Below are 15,347 nucleotides of genomic sequence, written 5' to 3' on the forward strand. Positions count from 1 at the left end.
ACCCCCCCCCAAAAAGGCACCAACGCCGGAGCTCACAACCCCCCAGCTTTATTCCTGGGGGCTGGTTGGCATCGGGGACCCTCCTCACTCCCCAGGGTGGGGGGGCCAGGACAGAGGGTGCCCCCGCGCCCTGAGGGCTGGGTGGGCTCTGTCGGGGGGGGGGTGGGGGGTCTGTGTGTCCGTCTGTCCGTCCATCCAGTAGGTCTGGGTGCCCACGGGGTGTCCGTGGGGGTCTGGGTGTCCACCAGTGGGTCCATGTGTCAGTTGGTGGGTGCCGGTGGGTGCCGGTGGGTGGGGGGGTGAGGGGGGGGTCTCACTTGCCCCCCGCCATGATGCGCAGGTACTGCAGGGCGTTGCGGGCGGCCTGGGCGCGGGCGGCGTCGCGGGAGGGGGCGGCACCGTGGCACACGGCCGCCGGCTGCGTCGACAGCTCCACCAGGCACTGGTGCAGCCCGCTGAGGCTGAGTGTGTCTGGGGGGGGACACGGGGGGGACATGGGGACAGGCCACTGTCACCCCAAACCCCCCCAAACCCCCACCCTGAGCCCATATTGGGGCACCCACCTCAGCATGGGGACATGGGGACAGGCCACCGTCACCCCAAACCCCCCTGAGCCCGGGCTGGGGCACCCGCCTCAGCGTGGGGACAGGGGGGGACATGGGGACAGGCCACTGTCACCCCAAACTCCCCCACAAGACCCCCCCCCAAGCCCGGGTTGGGGCACCCACCTCAGCATGGGGGCAGGAGGGGACACGGGGACAGGCCACCATCACCCAAACCCCCCCCACAACCCCCACCCTGAGCCCATATTGGGGCACCCACCTCAGCATGGGGACATGGGGACAGGCCACCGTCACCCCAAACCACCCCCCCAAGCCCAGGTTGAGGCACCCACATTGGTCTGCGTGGGGACAGGGGGGGACACGGGGGACAGGCCACTGTCACCCCAAACCCCCCACAGCCCCCCCCCACCCCCCCAAGCCCAGGTTGGGGCACCCACCTCAGTGTGGGGTCACAGGGACAAGCCACCATCACCTCAAACCCCCCCCAACCCCCCCCCAAGCCCGGGCTGGGGCACCCATGGGGTGGTGGGCGCTGGGGCACCCATGGGTGGGGGGTGCCGGGGCCCCTCACCGATGTCGAGGTAGCTGATGGCGAAGCTCTGCTCCTCGGAGAGCTCCTGCAGGAGGGCGCAGGCGCCCGCGCCCGCGGGTGACACCGGGTGGCTCCGCAGCTGCACCATCTTCTCGCCCGCCGAGTTGCGCAGCGAGTCCCAGGTGCACCCCGGGGCGCGGCCCCGCAGCCCCTCCAGCCGGGGACCCGCCTTGGGGGGGGGGGGACACAGGGTGCTGGGGACCGTCCCCAACCCCGCCACGGGGGTAGGGGGGCTCGGGGGGCACCCAGAGACCCACGCGGGGACACCCAAGGGACACCCACGATGGCTCAGGGACCTCCAGACCCCCCCACGGGGACACAGAGGCTCAGGGACTATAGGGACCCCCACCCAGGGTGCCCTCAGGGTGCCCGTGTCCCCTGTTAACCCCTCAGGGTGCTCATGTCCCCCATTAACCCCTCAGGGTGCCCATGTCCCACCCATTAACCCTTCAGGGTGCCCTCAGGGTGCTCATGTCCCCCCCCTTAACCCCTTGGGGTGACCTTGGGGTGCCCGTGTCCCCCCCATTAACCCCTCAGGGTGCCCATGTCCCCCCCGTTAACCCTTTGGGGTGCCCGTGTGCCCTGTTAACCCCTCAGGGTGCCCGTGTCCCCCCCATTAATCCCTCGGGGTGCCCTGAGGGTGCCCATGTCCCCTGTTAACCCTTTGGGGTGCCCTGAGGGTGCCCATGTCCCCCCCGTTAACCCTTTGGGGTGCTCTCAGGGTGCTCGTGTCCCCCATTAACCCCTCAGGGTGCTCATGTCCCCCCCCGTTAACCCTTTGGGGTGCCCTCAGGGTGCCCGTGTCCCCTGTTAACCCTTCAGGGTACCCTCAGGGTGCCCATGTCCCCCATTAACCCCTCAGGGTGCCCATGTCCCCCCCGTTAACCCTTTGGGGTGCCCGTATCCCCCATTAACCCCTCAGGGTGCCCATGTCCCCCCCATTAACCCTTTGGGGTGCCCGTGTCCCCCGTTAACCCCTCAGGGTGCCCGTGTCCCCCCCATTAATCCCTCGGGGTGCCCTCAGGGTGCCCGTGTCCCCCTCGTTAACCCCTCAGGGTGCCCGTGTCCCCCGTTAACCCCTCGCTGCCCGCTACCATGGCGAACTGGTCCTCCTCGCCCTCGGCCTCACTGCCCTCCCGCGGCTCCATGGGCACGTTGTGGATCCGCACCAGCATCTTGGCGGCCGCGTTGCGCTTCGCCAGCTTCTTGGAGGTGCCGCTGCCTGCGGGGGGACGAGGGACACCAGGGTGGAGCCTGGCACCCCGCTGTGCCCCCTCCATGCCCCCCGGGGTGCCCAGGCCCCCCACCGATCTCCACGAAGCGCTCCACGCGGCACGTCATGGTGAACTCCTTGCGATGCGCCGGCCCCGACTCCTGCGTCACCGTGTACTCGGGCAGGCGCCAGCCCTTCTGCACCACCAGCTCCTGGGGACAGGGGACACGAGGGCAGGGGGCAGAGGAGGGCAGGGACGTGGCCACTCCCCCCGGAATGGGGAGAGGTGCCCCCAGGAAGGAGCTGCTGGCACCGAAACGGGCAGGGCCAGCCCTGAAATGGGCAGGGGCAGCCCCAAAATGGGCCCGCTGTCACCAAAATGGGGATAATTGTCCCCAAAATGAGGATAATCAGTCCCAAAATGAGGATAAACATCCCTGAAATGGGGATAACTGTCCCCAAAATGGGCCCACTGTCCCCAAAATGAGGATAATCGTCCCCAAAATGGGGGTAACTGTCCCCAAAATGGGGATAAACGTCCCTGAAATGGGGGTAACTGTCCCCAAAACGGGGGTAACTGTCCCCAAAATGGGGGTAACTGTCCCCAAAATGGGTCCACCATCCTCAAAACAGGGGTAACTGTCCCCAAAACAGGAATAACCATTCCTGAAATGGGAATAACTGTCCCCAAAACGGGTCCACCATCCTCAAAACAGGGATAACTGTCCCCAAAATGGGGGTAAGTCCCAAAAATGGGGATAATTGTCCCCAAAATAGAGATAATCACCCCCAAAACAGGGGTAACTGTCCCCAAAACAGGGATAACTGTCCCCAAAACGGGGATAACTGTCCCCAAAACGGGTCCACCATCCTCAAAACAGGGATAACTGTCCCCAAAATGGGGGTAAGTCCCCAAAATGGGGGTAACTGTCCCCAAAATGGGGGTAACTGTCCCCAAAACGGGGATAACTGTCCCCAAAACGGGTCCACCATCCTCAAAACAGGGATAACTGTCCCCAAAATGGGGGTAAGTCCCCAAAATGGGGGTAACTGTCCCCAAAATGGGGGTAACTGTCCCCAAAATGGGCCCACTGTCCCCAAAATGAGGATAATTGGCCCCAAAATGGGGATAAATATCCCTGAAACTGGGATAACTGTCCCCAAAATGGGGATAACTGTCCCCAAAATGGGCCCACTGTCCCCAAAACAGGGATAACCATCCCTGAAATGGGAATAACTGTCCCCAAAATGAGGATAATCACCCCCAAAATGCGGATAACCATCCCCAAAACAGGGATAACTGTCCCCAAAACGGGGATAATTGTCCCCAAAAGGGGCAAGAGCCCCCCCCACCCCGTGCTGGGGACAGGCAGCCCCAAGGGGGCACAGCCCCCCCCCAAAACGGGGACGGTCACCGGGGAGGGAGGGGACACGTCCCCTCTTGTCCCAGCACCCACCTGCAGGGCCCCCACGGGGTTACACTCCGACTGGGGGGGGGCCACGGGCGCCTTCATCTCCAGGGGGGTGCCCCTATGGGGGGGGGGGGGGCACGGCGTGAGGTGGGGCACAGCGGGGGGCAGCTCTGAGCCCCCCCCCCACACCAGGACCCCCAGGTTGGGGGGCGGGGAGACAGGGTGCTGTAACGGGGTGCCAGGAGCTTTGGGGGGGGGGCACCGGTACCTGGGTGAGGGTGGGGGCACGGTGGGTGCTGGGGGGGCGGCCACGGGGCCGAGCTCAGCCGGGGGCTCTGGGGGGAAAGGAGAGCTTGGGGATGAAAGGGGAGATGTTAACGCCCGAGCCGGCCCCCCCCAAGCCCCCCGGGCACCCCCGGGCACCCCCCGGGCACCCCCTCGCCCCCCCGGGTGCCCCCTGGGTGCCAGGTCCCCCCAGTTCCCTTTGGATCCCCCCAGGCCCCCCCAGTTCCCTTGGGCCCCCCCAGACATCCCCAATTCTCTTGTCTCCCCTAACCCCCCCCCCGTGCACCCCTAGACCCCCCCCGGGCACCCCCAGCCCCACCTGGGTACCCTCAGCCCCCCCCCAGCACCCCTGGGCACCCCCACCCCCCTGGGTGCCCCAAATCCTGCCAGACCCCCCCAGTTCCCTTGGGACCCCCCCAGGCCCCCCCAGTTCCCTTGGCTCCTCTAAGACCCCCCCCGGGCACCCCTAGACCCCCCCTTGGGCACCCCTAGACCCCCCCCGGGCACCCCCAGACCCACCTGGGTACCCTCAGCCCCCCCCCAAACCCCCCCAAATCCCTTGGGATGCCTCCGATCACCCTGGGTACCCCCAAACTCCCCTGGATGCCCTCAACCCCCCCCGCAGACCCCCCCAGCACCCCGGGGTACCCCCCCCCAGACCCCTCAGCACCCCTGGGGTACCCCCACCCCCCTGGGTACCCCCCCCAAGCACCCCCCAGCACCCCTGGGGTACCCCCACCCCCCTGGGTACCCCCCCCCAGCACCCTAAACTCCCCCCCCAGCACCTCCTGGCTACACTCAACGCCCTCCCCTGTCCACCCAGCACCCCTTGTCCCCCTCCCCACCTCCCTCCAACCCCACCCTGACCCCCACCCTGACCCCCCCACCCCCCCCGGGGACCCCGTCCCCCCCCACCTGGGCTCCTCGGGGGCGGGGGCCTCCAGCATGTCCCCCCCTTTCAGCAGCTTCAGGGCCACCTCCGCCGCTTTGTGCTTCGCCGCCTTCTTGCTGGGCCCCTGCCCTGGGGGAGGCGCCGGCTGAGTGGGTGGGGGGGGGACCCCAGGGTGCCCCCCCAGGGCCCCCCCCGCAGGCCACGGGCTGTGGTTAGGGGTCAAGGTCCTGGGTGGGGGGATCCCTCTGCCATAACCCCAGCAGCAGGGTGCCAGGGGGTCCCCGAGGGTCCTGGGCATCGGGGGTCCTGGGTGATCCCCCACCAGGACCCACTTTTGGGGTCCCAAGGGATCCCCAAGTGTCCCAACCAGGTGATCCCCCACCAGGACCCACTTTTGGGGGTCCCAAGGGACCCTCGAGTGTCCCAACCATCAGGATCCCAGTGGATCCCCCACCAGGACCCACTTTTGGAGGTCCCAAGGGATCCCCAAGTGTCCCAGGCATCAGGATCCCAAGTGATCCCCCACCACAACCCACTTTTGGGGTCCCAAGGGATCCCCAAGTGTCCCAAGCATCAGGATCCCAAGTGATCCCCTAAGACAACACCCATTTTTGGGGTCCCAGGGGATCCTTGCTCCCCAGGACCCACTTTTTGGGGGGTCCCAAGGTACCCTCGAGCGTCCCAACCATCAGGATCCCAAGTGATCCCCCACCAGGACCCACTTTTTGGGGTCCCAAGGAACCCCCAAGTGTCCCAACCATCAGGATCCCAAGTGATCCCCCACGACAACCATATTTTTGGAGTCCCAAGGGATCCTCACTCCCCAGGACCCACTTTTTGTGGGATCCCAAGGGACCCTCGAGTGTCCCAACCAACAGGATTCCAAGTGATCCCCCACCAGGACCCACTTTTTGGGGGTCCCAAGGGACCCCCGAGTGTCCCAACCATCAGGATCCCAAGTGATCCCCCAAGACAACCCACATTTTTGGGGTCCCAGGGGATCCACAAGTGTCCCAGGCACCAAGATCCCAAGGGATCCCCCACAACAACCCCCATTTTTGGGGTCCCAGGGGATCCTCGCTCCCCAGGACCCACTTTTGGGTGTCCCAAGGGACCCCCAAGTGTCCCAACCATCAGGATCCCAAGTGATCCCCCACCAGGACCCACTTTTTGGGGGTCCCAAGGTACCCTCGAGCGTCCCAACCAGGTGATCCCCCACCAGGACCCACTTTTGGGGGTCCCAAGGGACCCCGAAGTGTCCCAACCAACAGGATCCCAAGTGATCCCCCAAGACAACCCATATTTTGGGGTCCCAGGGGATCCTTGCTCCCCAGGACCCACTTTTTGGGGGTCCCAAGGTACCCTCGAGTGTCCCAACCAACAGGATTCCAAGTGATCCCCCACCAGGACCCACTTTTTGGGGTCCCAAGGGACCCCCAAGTGTCCCAGGCATCAGGATCCCAAGTGATCCCCCACCACAACCCACTTTTTGGGGTCCCAGGGGACCCCCAAGTGTCGCAGGCATCAGGATCCCAGTAGATCCTCCCCCAGGACACACTTTTTGGGGTCCCAAGGGACCCCCAAGTGTCCCAACCATCAGGATCCCAAATGATCCCCCACGACAACCATATTTTTGGGGTCCCAGGGGATCCTTGCTCCCCAGGACCCACATTTTGGGGATCCCAAGGTGCCCCCAAGTGTCCCAGGCATCAGGATCCCAGTGGATATCCCCCCAAGCACCCACTTTTTGGGGTCCCAAGGGATCCCCGAGTGTCCCAATCAGGTGATCCCCCACCAGGACCCACTTTTGGGTGTCCCAAGGGACCCTCGAGTGTCCCAACCATCAGGATCCCAGTGGATCCCCCACCAGGACCCACTTCTGGGGGTCCCAAGGTGCCCCCAAGTGTCCCAGGCACCAAGATCCCAAGTGATCCCCCACCAGGACCCACTTTTTGTGGTCCCAAGGAACCCCCAAGTGTCCCAACCATCAGGATCCCAAGTGATCCCCCACGACAACCATATTTTTGGAGTCCCAGGGGATCCTCACTCCCCAGGACCCACTTTTTGTGGGATCCCAAGGGACCCTCGAGTGTCCCAACCAACAGGATTCCAAGTGATCCCCCACCAGGACCCACTTTTTGGGGGTCCCAAGGGACCCCCGAGTGTCCCAACCATCAGGATCCCAAGTGATCCCTCAAACAACCCCCATTTTTGGGGTCCCAGGGGATCCCCAAGTGTCCCAGGCACCAAGATCCCAAGGGATCCCCCACAACAACGCCCATTTTTGGGGTCCCAGGGGATCCTCGCTCCCCAGGACCCACTTTTTGGGGTCCCAAGGGATCCCCGAGTGTCCCAACCATCAGGATGCCAGCAGACCCCCCCCCAGCACCCACTTTTTTAGGGATCCCAGAGGATCCTCCCCCCCACTCTGGGGACAATCCCCATGTCCCCACTGTCCCCCTGCCGCCACACAACCCACCTCAGGTCACCCCCCCCACCTCCTCAGCACCCCCCGGCGCGGGGGGGAACCCCCCGCGCCGGGGGGGTGCTGAGGAGGGGGGGGGGGACAGCCTGGCAGAGGGTTTTGGGGACCCACCGGTGCAGCTGATGTCCCCAACGGTGACACGGAAGGTGAAGTTGGGCTGGTGGGCTTGGCCCTCGGCCTTCAGGAGGTCGTAGCCCGGGGTCTTGCCTATGCGAGTGCCATATTCCTGCAGGAGGCTGATGGGCGTCTTCCCGGGGTTGGCGGCCAGCATCTGCTCCAGGCTGGGGACAGGGCTGTCACCAAGGCGAGGAGGGTGTCACACGGCGTTGGGGACGTGGGGACGGGGTGGGCATCGACGTAGAATTAGGGCACAGGGAGAGGGTGGCACTGACGTGGAGCGTGGGGACAGGGGTGGCATCAACACACGGTTTGGGGACACGGGGAGAGGGGTGGCACTGCCATAGGACATGGGGACAAGGGGACAGGGGTGGCATCGACGCAGAATTAGGACACAGGGATGGGAGTGGTACTGCCATACGACATGGGGACAAGGGGACAAGGGGTGGCATCGACGCAGAATTAGGACACAGGGACAGGGTGGCATCACCACACGGTTTGGGGACATGGGGACAGGGGTGGTACTGGCATGTAGCGCTGGGAGACAGGGAGAGGGGTGGCACTGCCATATGACATGGGGACAAGGGGATGGGGGTGGCATCACCACACGGCATAGAGAGGTGGGGACAAAGGTGGCATCAACACAGGGCATGGGGACATGGGGATAGGGGTGGCATCGACACAGTATTAGGACACAGGGAGAGGGGTGGCACTGTCATAAGACCTGGGGACAAGGGGACAGGGGTGGCATCGACGCAGAATTAGGACACAGGGAGAGGGGTGGCATCACCACACGGCATAGAGACATGGGGACAAAGGTGGCATTACCACACGGCATGGGGATGGGGGTGGCACTGCCATATGACATGGGGACAAGGGGACAGGGGTGGCATCGACGCAGAATTAGGACACAGGGACAGGGTGGCATCACCACATGGTTTAGGGACATGGGGACAGGGGTGGTACTGGCATGTAGCGGTGGGACACAGGGAGAGGGGTGGCACTGCCATATGACATGGGGACATGGGGACAGGGGTGGCATCGACGCAGAATTAGGGCACAGGGAGAGGGGTGGCATCGCCACACGGCATGGGGATGTGGGGATGGGGGTGGCAGTGCCATAGGACATGGGGACGTGGGGACAGGGGTGGCATCGACACAGAATTAGGACACAGGGACAGGGTGGCATCACCACATGGTTTAGGGACATGGGGACAGGGGTGGTACTGGCATGTAGTGGTGGGACATGGGGAGAGGGGTGGCACTGCCATATGACATGAGGACAGGGGTGGCACTGCCATATGACATGGGGACATGGGGACAGGGGTGGCATCGACGCTGAATTAGGACACAGGGAGAGGGGTGGCACTGACATGTAGCATGGGACAGAGGTGGCATCATCAGATGGCGTGGGGACATGGGGACAGGGGTGGTATCACCACACAGTGTGGGGACGCGGGGACAGGGGTGGCACTGCCACACACCGTGGGGGACACGGGGACAGGCCTGTAACCCCTGAGGGCCCCGTCCCCCAGGCCCGGTGCCGAAGGGGCCCGGTGTAGGCCTCACCCCCCGCCCCCTTCTCCGCCGGTTGGGGGGGGCGGGAGTGTCCCGGTTTCGGGGGGGGGTCCCGGTTTCGGGGGTATCCAGGGGGGGTGGGGGGTGTCCGGTACCTGGGGAAGCCGCCGCTCCGCCTGGCCCCGCCGCCCGCCCCCTCCTCACTCATCCCCGCCGCGCTCCGGCCCCGCCGCCCGCGCCGCCAGGGGGCGCCCGCTGCGGGGGGCCGCCGGGCCGCGGGGCACGATGGGAAATGGGGGCGGCGCGGGGGATGCTGGGAAGGTGGAGGACCCGGGGGGCGGGGCCTGCCTCGGTTTCGTCCCCTGGACGGGGTGGGAGGGAGGGGACAATGGGAACTGGGGGGACTGGCGGCAAACTGGGAGCACTGGGGAGAGAGGGTGACAGACTGGGAGCACTGGGGACAGACTGGGAGCACTGGGAACAGAAGGACACTCAGACTGGGAGTACTGGGGACAGACTGGGAGCGGTGGGGACAGGGGGACACTCAGACTGGGAGTACTGGGGACAGACTGGGAGCAGTGGGGACAGGAGGACACTCAGACTGGGAACAGTGGGGACAGACTGGGAGCACTGGGGACAGAGGGACACTCAGACTGGGAGCACTCGGGACAGACTGGGAGCAGTGGGGACAGACTGGGAGCGGTGGGGACAGGGGGACACTCAGACTGGGAGCAGTGGGGACAGACTGGGAGCAGTGGGGACAGGGGGACACTCAGACTGGGAGCAGTGGGGACAGACTGGGAGCACTGGGGACAGACTGGGAGCAGTGGGGACAGGGGGACACTCAGACTGGGAGCACTGGGGACAGACTGGGAGCAGTGGGGACAGGGGGACACTCAGACTGGGAGCACTGGGGACAGACTGGGAGCGGTGGGGACAGAGGGACACTCAGACTGGGAGTACTGGGGACAGACTGGGAGCAGTGGGGACAGGGACACTCAGACTGGGAGCACTGGGGACAGACTGGGAGCAGTGGGGACAAGGGGACACCCAGACTGGGAGCACTGGGGACAGACTGGGAACAGTGGGGACAGACTGGGAGCACTGGGGACAGACTGGGAGCGGTGGGGACAGGGGGACACTCAGACTGGGAGCACTGGGGACAGACTGGGAGCGGTGGGGACAGGGGGACACTCAGACTGGGAGCACTGGGGACAGACTGGGAGCAGTGGGGACAGGAGGACACTCAGACTGGGAACAGTGGGGACAGACTGGGAGCGGTGGGGACAGGAGGACACTCAGACTGGGAACAGTGGGGACAGACTGGGAGCGGTGGGGACAGGGGGACACTCAGACTGGGAGCACTGGGGACAGACTGGGAGTGGTGGGGACAGGGGGACACTCAGACTGGGAACAGTGGGGACAGACTGGGAGCACTGGGGACAGACTGGGAGCAGTGGGGACAGAGGGACACCCAGACTGGGAGCACTGGGGACAGACTGGGAGCGGTGGGGACAGGGGGACACTCAGACTGGGAACAGTGGGGACAGACTGGGAGCACTGGGGACAGAGGGACACCCAGACTGGGAGCACTGGGGACAGACTGGGAGCGGTGGGGACAGGGGGACACTCAGACTGGGAGCAGTGGGGACAGACTGGGAGCACTGGGGACAGACTGGGAGCAGTGGGGACAGGGGGACACTCAGACTGGGAGCACTGGGGACAGACTGGGAGCGGTGGGGACAGGGGGACACTCAGACTGGGAGCACTGGGGACAGACTGGGAGCAGTGGGGACAGGGGGACACTCAGACTGGGAGCACTGGGGACAGACTGGGAGCAGTGGGGACAGGGGGACGCTCAGACTGGGAGTACTGGGGCCCCCGTGTGGTGCCGGGGCCGGTTACCGGGGGGTCCCAGTCCCGGGGCTGGGGAGGTCCCGGTGCTGCCGGTGCCGGTATGGGGGTCCCGGTGCCGGTATCGGGGCCTCGGGGCCGGTCGGGGAGTCCCGGTGCCGGTTTAGAGGTGCCGTTATCGGGGTCCCGGTGCCGGTATCGGGGTCCCGGTGCTCTTCGGGATCCCGGTATGGGGGTCCCGGTGCCGGTTTAGAGGTGCCGGTATTGGGTCCCGGTGCCGGTATCGGGGTCCCGGTATCGGGGTCCCGGTATCGGGGTCCCGGTGCTATTCGGGGTCCCGGTGCCTGTATAAGGGTGCCGGTATAGGGGTCCCGGTGCTATTCGGGGTCCCGGTGCTGGTATGGGGGTCCCGGTGCCGTTATAAGGGTCCCGGGTGCCGGTATAGGGGTCCCGGTGCAATTCGGGGTCCCAGTGCCGGTATAGGGGTCCCGGGTGCCGGTTTAGAGGTGCCGGTGCCGGTATTGGGGTCCCGGTGCTACTCGGGGTCCCGGTGCCGGTATGGGGGTGCCGGTATGAGGTCCCGGTGCTATTCGGGGTCCCGGTGCCCGTATAGGGGTCCCGGTGCCGGTATAAGGGTGCCGGTATGAGGGTCCCGGTGGTGCTGGGGGTCCCGGCTGCCGGTATAAGGGTCCCAAGTGCCGTTACGGGGGTCCCGGTGCTATTGGGGGTCCCGGTGCCGGCGGTCCCGGGGCTGGTTTAGAGATGCCGGTGCCGGTATTGGGGTCCCGGTGCTACTCGGGGTCCCGGTGCCGGTATGGGGGTGCCGGTATGAGGTCCCGGTGCTATTCGGGGTCCCGGTGCCCGTATAGGGGTTCCGGTGCCGGTATAAGGGTGCCGGTATGAGGGTCCCAGTGGTGCTGGGGGTCCCGGCTGCCGGTATAAGGGTCCCAAGTGCCGTTACGGGGGTCTCGTTGCTGTTGGGGATCCCGGTGCCGGCGGTCCCGGGGCTGGTTTAGAGATGCCGGTGCCGGTATTGGGGTCCCGGTGCTATTCGGGGTCCCGGTGCCGGTATAAGGGTCCCAGGTGCCGTTATCGGGGTCCCGGTGCTATTCGGGGTCCCGGTGCCGGTGTCGGGGTCCCGGTACGGGGGTCCTGGGCCGGTTTAGAGGTGCCGGTGCCGGTATCGGGGTCCCGGTGCTATTTGGGGTCCCGGTGCCGGTATAGGGGTCCCGGTGCTATTCGGGGTCCCGGTATGCGGGTCCCGGGGCCGGTTTAGAGATGCCGGTGCCGTTATCGGGGTCCCGGTGCTATTCGAGGTCCCGGTGCCGGTGTCGGTGTCCCGGTACGGGGGTCCCGGTGCCGGTGTGCGGGTGCCGGTGCCGGCGGTCCCGGAGCGGGCGGGGCCGGGGCGGGGCGGGGGGGGCGGAGCTTCACCGAGCGCCGGGCGGGGCCGTTCCGCACCGCTCGCCCTGACCGCGGCACCGGGCCCCGGTACCGGCCCCGCCCGCCCCGCGCCCCCGGCCCCCAACCAGGCCCGGTACCGGCCCCTCCATCACCTGCATCACCCCCCCGGGACCCCCCCGACAGCACCGGGACCCCCCGACAGCACCGGCAGCACCGCCCCCCCCCGGGCGCGGGGCCCGGACCCCCCCCCAGGTACCGGCACCGGGAGCAGCGGCGGGGGAGGGGGCGGGGGGGCGGCACCGGGCGGGGGGGGGGAGGGGTAGGACCGGGGATGGACCGGGAGGGGGGGGGGAGGGGCACGTGCGCCCTCCCCCCCCCGGACCCCTCCCCCCCCCCGTCACACCGGGCCCCGGGGGGGGGCCGCACCCTCCCCTCCCCCCCCACCGGGAGGGGCTCGGTGGGACCGGGGGGGACCGGGGGCACGAGGGGCCTCTTGCACACGCGTGTGCCCCCCCCCGCCTCGTGCACACGCGTGGGCAGCTCCGGGCACACGTGTGACCCCCCCCCCCCACTGCAGATGTGCTCGCACCCCCCCGTGCACACGCGTGTGTCCCCCCTTGCACACGCATCTCCCCCTTGCACACGCGTGTGCAACGCCTGCAGGTGCGTGCACACGCGTGTCGCCCCCCGTGCGTGCCCCCCCCCCCCCGCATGTATGTGCCCCCCCCCGCACATGCTTGTGCGTGGCTTTGCACACGCGTGGGCACCCCCCTCCCCTTGCACACGAGCGTGCCGCCCCCTTGCACACGCGTGTGCGCACCCCCCCAGTGCACCTGCGTGGGCACCCCCACCCCCCCCCGCGTGCGCCCCCCCCCCCGTGTGCGCGTGCACCCCCTTGCACACGCGCGTGCACCCCCGCGTGCACCCCCTTGCACACTCGTGTGCCCCCCCCCGCAGGCCTGTGCACGCGCTTGCACACGTGCGTGCCGCCCCCCCCCCCCCACGCACACGCCTGTGTCCCTCACAGCCCACCCCCCTCCCCCCCCTCATGTCGCGACAGGGCACCATGTCCCGACATGCCATGGCGGCTGGGGCGGCGCGGGGGCGCTCTCTCTCCTCCCCCCCCCCCCCCTCCTTCAGCTCCGCTCTGTCGCGACACAGGGCGGGCGCTGTCGCATGTCGCGACAGAGACACACCCCCCCCTCCCCCCCCCTTTCCCTGCTCCTGCCTCAGTTTCCCCCGGGGGGGGGGGAGGCTCCATCCCTCACCGCGATGACGTCACCGCGTGACGTGATGTCACCACTGGGGGGGGGGACACGACACCTCGGGGGGGGGGTGGGGGTGTGTCTCTGTCACGACATGCGACCCCCCCCCCCCCACCGGGTCCCTCGGGGTCACGCCCCGCCCCCCGCCGTGACTCACCCCCCCCTTAGTGATGACGTCACCCGCCGGCCCCGCCGTTGCCATGGCAACCCCCCCCCCCCGGTGTGTGACCTCCCCCCCCCCCCCCCCCGGCCCTGCCTCAGTTTCCCCAGGCACGTTTGCACACTTGTGCACGCCCTGACACGCTTGTGCACGGCCTTACACGCCCTGACACGCTTGTGCACGCTTGAACACGCTTGTACACGCTCCTGCGCGCTGCCGTGTGCTCACACGTGCTCGTGTGCAGCCTTGCACGCTCCCGCGCTCTCTCGCACACGCTTGTGCACAGGCCTGTGTGCTCGTGCGCACCCTTGCACGCACACGTGTGCTCTTGCATGCTGCCGTGTGCTCACGTGTGCTCACATGTGCTTGTGTGTGCCCTTGCACGCTCATGTGTGTGCTTGCACGCTCATGCATGCCCTTGCACGCCCCTGCATGTTGCCGTGTGCTCACACGTGCTTGTGCACGGGCCTGCACGCTTGTGTACACCCTTGCACACACACGTGTGCTCTTGCATGCTGCCGTGTGCTCACGTGTGCTCACATGTGCTCGTGCGTGCCCTTGCACGCCCCTGCATGCTGCCCTGTGCTCGCACGTGCTTGTGCACACCCTTGCACGCTCATGCATGCCCTTGCACGCCCCTGCATGCTGCTGTGTGCTCGCACGCACTTGTGCACGGGCCTGCACGCTTGTGGACACCCGTGTACAATCACGTGTGTTCGTGCGTGCTCTTGCACACTCCTGCGTGCTCTTGCACGCTGCCGTGTGCTCGCACATGTGTGTGCACACCCTTGCACGCTCACGTGTGCTCATGCATGCTACCATGTGCTCACGTGTGCTCACACGTGCTTGTGCACGCCCTTGCACGCCCCTGCACGCTGCCCTGTGCTCGCACATGCGTGTGTACACCCTTGCACACTCCTGCACACGTGGGTGCAAGGTGGTGCACACGCGTGTAAGGGGGTGCGCGTGTGTGCAAGGCAGGGTACACACGTGGAGCTGCACCCGTGGGTGCAAGGGAGGTGCCAGAGGGGGCACACGCGTGTAAAGGGGTGCACACACGTGTGGGGTCACACACATGGGTGCAATGGGGTGCCTGTGGGCACAGTGGGGTGCCCGTGGGTGCCCACGGGTGCAGTGTGGTGCCCATGGGTGCCAGTGGGTGCTAGTGTGTGCCCAAGGGCACAATGGGGTGCAGGTGGGTGCTGGTGGGTGCCCATGGGGTGCCAGTAGGTGCACACGGGTGCAATGGGGTGCAATGGGGTGCTGGTGGGTGCCCATGGATGCAATGGGGTGCCCATGGGTGCCATGGGATGCAGGTGGGTGCCAGTGGGTGCCCATGGGTGCAATGGGGTGCTGGTGGGTGCCGTGGGGTGCCGGTGGGTGCCCATGGACACAATGGGGTGCAGGTGGGTGCCAGTGGATGCCCATGGGTGCAATTGGATGCCATGGGGTGCCGGTGGGTGCAATGGGGTGCAATGGGATGCCCACGGGTGCAATGGGGTGCCAGTGAGTGCCCATGGGTGCCCATGGGCTGCCGGTGGGTGCCGTGGGTGCAACTGGGCGCAATGGGGTACCGGTGGGTGCCCA

The 15,347-nt window shown here is 66.8% G+C and overlaps 1 protein-coding gene across 3 annotated transcripts; it reads right to left on the minus strand.

Moving 5' to 3' along the window:
- Nucleotides 1-32: 32 nt before the first annotated feature.
- On the minus strand, nucleotides 33-9,333 carry TARBP2 (TARBP2 subunit of RISC loading complex). Of its 3 annotated transcripts, none has more exons than XM_068410633.1 (9): nucleotides 9,233-9,333; nucleotides 7,554-7,723; nucleotides 4,981-5,086; nucleotides 4,049-4,132; nucleotides 3,826-3,898; nucleotides 2,463-2,580; nucleotides 2,250-2,377; nucleotides 1,135-1,324; nucleotides 33-471 (listed from the first exon to the last, which is right to left on the minus strand). In XM_068410633.1, the coding sequence occupies exons 1-9, from the start codon at nucleotides 9,283-9,285 to the stop codon at nucleotides 314-316; spliced, it is 1,080 nt and encodes a 359-aa protein (XP_068266734.1). In that variant the 5' UTR covers nucleotides 9,286-9,333; the 3' UTR covers nucleotides 33-313. The 3 variants fall into 3 exon arrangements, with proteins under 3 accessions (XP_068266734.1, XP_068266733.1, XP_068266735.1); XM_068410632.1 differs by having other exon boundaries at nucleotides 7,554-7,735; XM_068410634.1 differs by lacking the exon at nucleotides 4,049-4,132 and having other exon boundaries at nucleotides 7,554-7,735.
- Between the last annotated feature and the right edge of the window lie 6,014 nt (nucleotides 9,334-15,347).

The sequence above is a fragment of the Nyctibius grandis genome, chromosome 11, assembly GCF_013368605.1.
Source record: "Nyctibius grandis isolate bNycGra1 chromosome 11, bNycGra1.pri, whole genome shotgun sequence".
Taxonomy (NCBI): domain Eukaryota; kingdom Metazoa; phylum Chordata; class Aves; order Nyctibiiformes; family Nyctibiidae; genus Nyctibius; species Nyctibius grandis.